This window comes from Olea europaea, chromosome 8 (assembly GCF_002742605.1).
Source record: "Olea europaea var. sylvestris chromosome 8, O_europaea_v1, whole genome shotgun sequence".
Classification (NCBI taxonomy): Eukaryota; Viridiplantae; Streptophyta; class Magnoliopsida; order Lamiales; family Oleaceae; genus Olea; species Olea europaea.
In genome coordinates, this window is record NC_036244.1 from 13,289,366 (window position 1) to 13,294,142 (window position 4,777).

Genomic DNA, 4,777 nt, shown 5'->3' on the forward strand with positions numbered 1-4,777 from the left:
TATCTAAGGTGTTAATACTATTGCAATGCAGCATTGACAATCAAACAGTGAAGAAGCAAGTTTCAATTGTTCATTAAAAAATACAGATGAAAGATTTCAGTTGATAGCTTCACAACTCTGGTGCACTTCATTCATACAGATTCAAAACAAATGTTTGTCGGAGTTTAAAACAATCCCAGATCCTTATCGTTGTTTGCTTCTCAATCACTTCCTCCTTGTGCTACAACCATATCAGATTCTGCTCACATCCAACATTCCCAAGACCTACTCAGAGATCCAACCCTGCCTACGTCAAATTAGCCTAGGCTCTTTCCATTCCCCATTTGGCCTTGTATTTGATTTATGTCCACAACATCCAGAACAAAAGCATAAAACTTAAACACCTTCATGCTGTATTTTTTTTCTTGCTTCAATTGCCCAAAGATTATTAACATTCTCCTATGCCTTTTTGCATAAACTTAGCACACTGGAAAATTACAGATTTGATATCAAATTCATATACATTATAGTATTGAACTTGATAGCAGATTATTTGAAAAATAAAAAATGCATGTCAATTTCAAAATATAAATCAACATCAACACTACCCTTTACTTCTCAGAAAGACAGCTCGATAGCACTAAAAACCCTGGAAAGGATTCAAAAATATGAAAACCACAAGAAGGTAATGATAATCATAGTGAACACCAAAGTTTTCGATAATCAAAACACGAGGTGAATATAAGAAACGAATTTGAATAGCTTTCTCTAAACATCTTTTCTTATCCAATAGCACAAAAATAATGTAAGGATTACCTCTAACTAGTTACATTTTTTCTCTCTCTCTTAAATTATCTTATGAATTCTCTAGCAACTTCTGCATTGAATTTCATTTCCACCAAGCATCGCAATCTCTAGAATTTCTATACACACAATGCAGGTGTTAAAAAATCATCATGTGAGATATATGTGTAAATATGAAAAACAAATAACACGGCAAGAATGCATAATGTACACATATATATGGATCGTGTGAATTATATAGACAATAACATGATTTAACTAACTAAAGATACACTTTTCCATTACGAATAGTAATTAGTGATATTCAATATGTTAGTGGACAGGGCAGTAATTCCAAGACAGATGAATAGAGACTTGCACACATTACCAGGAAATGAGCTTCTTGGTTTCGCATATGGCTGCAGAGGTTCTAGAGCCTTCACCTTGCCCCACAGCTTCCTAGATCCAGCACCCTTCAGCAATATTCAAACATATTATTCATGCACTGACAAGCTAAATCAAACCTCACACACTGCACAATCTATGCATATAGTTATGTAAGTAAATTTTGAGATGGGAAGCTAACATGCATAATTCTGTTTAGCGCTTTTCTTATACCTTTACGCCAGCACTGTTTGCATGTTGCAAGTCTTCACTGAAAGCCTTGATTGCACTGTACTGTACTAGATCAGCGCTTGACTTGGCAAGAAATAAATGCACCAACAGAGACATAAATGACAACACTAGTCCTCCAAGGGCTGCCCATTTTATTTTCGATTTCATTCTAATATCTCTGTTCCAGAAAAATGCAACTTATCACTTGCTGACCTAAAAATATGATCCAATTAGTATCAGCACATAAACTCAAATCCTAAAAAAGAAATACAAAAATGCAACAGAAGAAAGATGCCAATAATATATCCCTTCAATCACTGTAATTAATTATATGCAATGATATACAATAAATGTCAACCAGAATAATTACAACTAATAAAGAAGCACACAGACGATTGAACACCGCAATGCAAATTGAGTAATAAAGAGAAGATATTATTACCAGTGAATTCGAAACAAGGGGTCAGTGGCATCATAAGTTAGGCCACAAAATTGATGAAAATTACTGTTACATCTAAATAATAAACGCGAAACTGGGCTTCTGTTAAATCACAAAACCCTTTTGTGTTTTTATTGGATCGAGGTCAAAATCTGGCTTTGAGTAAACAAATAAATTACTATTAAAAAATAATAAGGTAAATCTATACACGAAGGAGCTGTTGAAGAGTGAGAGCGGGGAACATGGAGAAACTGAATTGAACAGAGGAACGAAAGCCGTAAGGGGAAGAAATCCGAAATGGCAGATTTAAAAGAGAATGAAACTTCAGTCGGTCATGTTCCGATTTTTCCAGTCTAAATTTTCATTTTGGTATCTTAATTTTCATTTATCTCAAATTAAGGATTCGAATTATCGAAAATTGGTCTGTTTATATTCCCATTGGCAAAAGTTTTATGTCCAAGAAGATTTAGCCCCCTTTCGAATTCATTACATTTCATTTTTTCCTCTCGTATTTTCAATCACACAATTTTTCATAGTTTAATATTACACATAACTCGGAAAAAAATTTCTTCTTTTTCAATCACCCATTTTTCAAAAAAATATTATTCTACCCTTTTTAATTTCCAAAAATTAGGGGCCTAACGAGGGGTTAATAGCGTTTATAAGTTGGTATCTAACTTTCAAAAGCAAGCAAATTTATTCTCAACCATTCATTATCGTGACACAAGTGATCTCGATGGATGCTAAGAGATTGCTTGTTCAAAGCGTATGGTACAATTTGTGAAGGTAAAATAAATAATAATACTAGTAATTTTATAGAGAAAGAAATGAGAGTAAAAAGTCCACCCAATCTTCTCCTCCCACGGTCCTATCCCACCTAAGTCCTCTCGTCCAGGGTGGACCCAACCTTTCTAGATTGTGGGGTCAAAAATTAATGTTTAATTTTTTAAAATAATATAATATTAATAAAAATAAGTTAATAAGCATTTTGATCCCTTGAAAATGTCTTATAATTATATCATTATCAATGATGTCAAATGAATTTTGTTACATGTATAATTTTGTTTACCATGTCATTTTTAGATGTCGAGTTAATGGTGAATAAATCAAATTGGATGTAGAAAATAAACGAATTGAAATAAAATTCACATTTAATTTATGAAGTAAATGAAATTTAATTTTAATGAAAAAATAATTTGAAAGTAATTCAAATTACATTTAATCGTAACGATTTTAGAATTTTTAAAGTCATCTTCCATGTAAAATTTTCTAATAAAATGATGTAAATTATATTGAAAAATTTATAGCACAAAAAGAATAAACGTTAATGAAATATTGACTTTTTTTAAAAGAAAAACAAGTTAAACGTTTTTTTTAGTACATACGTTTGACACATGTTTAACTATTTTCAATATCCGTTTGGACTATTCGATATGACTACGATATAATTTTTGAAACAAGCTTCTAAATGACGCAGACGATTTGTGGATTCAAATAATATATGATCATTGACAAATTTTAAAAATTAGCATATTATCAAATTTTTCGAAATACTAATTTGGAGCGGCTTACTTTGATATATCATTACTTTTTCTACGATTGATCATTTCGCACGCCATTAAGAAGCGAAAAACTAGTTTATGAGCACTTCAAAATAATATTAAGAATGCAATATTTCGATTTCATTTGATATGTATTAAAGCAGATCATAAAACGATTTTTAAAAAAATGCAAAATTTTGTGGGGTCAAATGACCCATGTGGGTCCGCTCATGCTCTCATCCTATCTCATGATCCACTGGGTTCAGTCGTGATACAATTTTAGAAAGGTTCGTGTTTATTTGCATTGGGCAAATTAACAATTAAAATTGTTAATTTAAAATTAGGAAACCATACACAACTCTTATGTGTAAGAATTATATTTCAAAATTAACAAACTTATCAATTTATTTCAAAATTCAAATTAATAACATATGATTAATTGAAATTAATTATCCCAACCCAATTAATAGTATTCCCAACCCACCTCACCCACCGAACCTATCCCATGTACGCTACCCACCTACAAACCTTTTTAAAATTGAAAACTTTTTTCAAGCTCATACCCCACCCTAAAACCACGCCCCGCACCACGCTCACCCCCCACGCCACCCCACCTCACCCCATAAAAAAATATAAAGTTTTTATTTTGGAGATTACACACCACCCTAACGACAGCTCCCCAGATTTGTCACTAACTATGTTATTTGTGACCAGACTTGTATTATATGTAATTAACTATGATCAAATTTGTCTTCATTGTGGCTGTTGGCGACTGACTAATTTGTGATTATATGTAATTAAGTCATTAACATGATCCCAAAACCACCCCACTAATCCCCTTACTTTATACCATCCCTACTCACGCCATCCTCAGAAAATTTTCAAATCATTGACTTGTGTTATCTGTGATTAATTATGATCAAATTTATCATCAGTGTGACTAACTGTGACGAGATCAATATTAATTGTGACGGTACATAACCAAGTTACAACTAATCACAATTAACACAAAATTGGTCACACCCAATCTCATTAAACATATACTTGGTCACATCTGATCACCACAAACAAATATATACAAACCGCAGACCAGTACCAAAGTTACAACCACCATCACCTTCAACGCACCATTAGTACCACCTTCAGCTCAAATCCACGATCATACATATTACCTTTCACCGACCCGTGTTATCTATGACTAACTGTGATTAAATTTTTCTTTAGCGTGACGATCTATGATCATGTCAGTCTAATTTGTAACTTATGTAACCAAGTCACACATAGTTACAATTAGCATAAATTTGGTTACAAACAGTTACAATGAAGATAGGCTTGGTTATACCCTATTGCCGTCACCACGACCACTCACAATAATGTCGAGAACCAAACGCGAGTCTAGTTTGTGTCCCCCAGGGCACAT

At 32.8% G+C, this 4,777-nt stretch overlaps 1 protein-coding gene across 3 annotated transcripts; it reads right to left on the reverse strand.

Moving 5' to 3' along the window:
• Positions 1-380: 380 nt before the first annotated feature.
• On the reverse strand, positions 381-2,202 carry LOC111399255 (protein EMBRYO SAC DEVELOPMENT ARREST 30-like). 3 transcript variants are annotated; one of them, XM_023026523.1, is made up of 4 exons: positions 1,820-2,202; positions 1,381-1,555; positions 1,151-1,235; positions 381-466 (listed from the first exon to the last, which is right to left on the reverse strand). In XM_023026523.1, the coding sequence occupies exons 2-4, from the start codon at positions 1,543-1,545 to the stop codon at positions 459-461; spliced, it is 258 nt and encodes an 85-aa protein (XP_022882291.1). In that variant the 5' UTR covers positions 1,546-1,555; positions 1,820-2,202; the 3' UTR covers positions 381-458. The 3 variants fall into 3 exon arrangements, with proteins under 3 accessions (XP_022882291.1, XP_022882289.1, XP_022882290.1); XM_023026521.1 differs by having other exon boundaries at positions 1,381-1,590; positions 1,820-2,200; XM_023026522.1 differs by having other exon boundaries at positions 1,381-1,585; positions 1,820-1,896.
• Between the last annotated feature and the right edge of the window lie 2,575 nt (positions 2,203-4,777).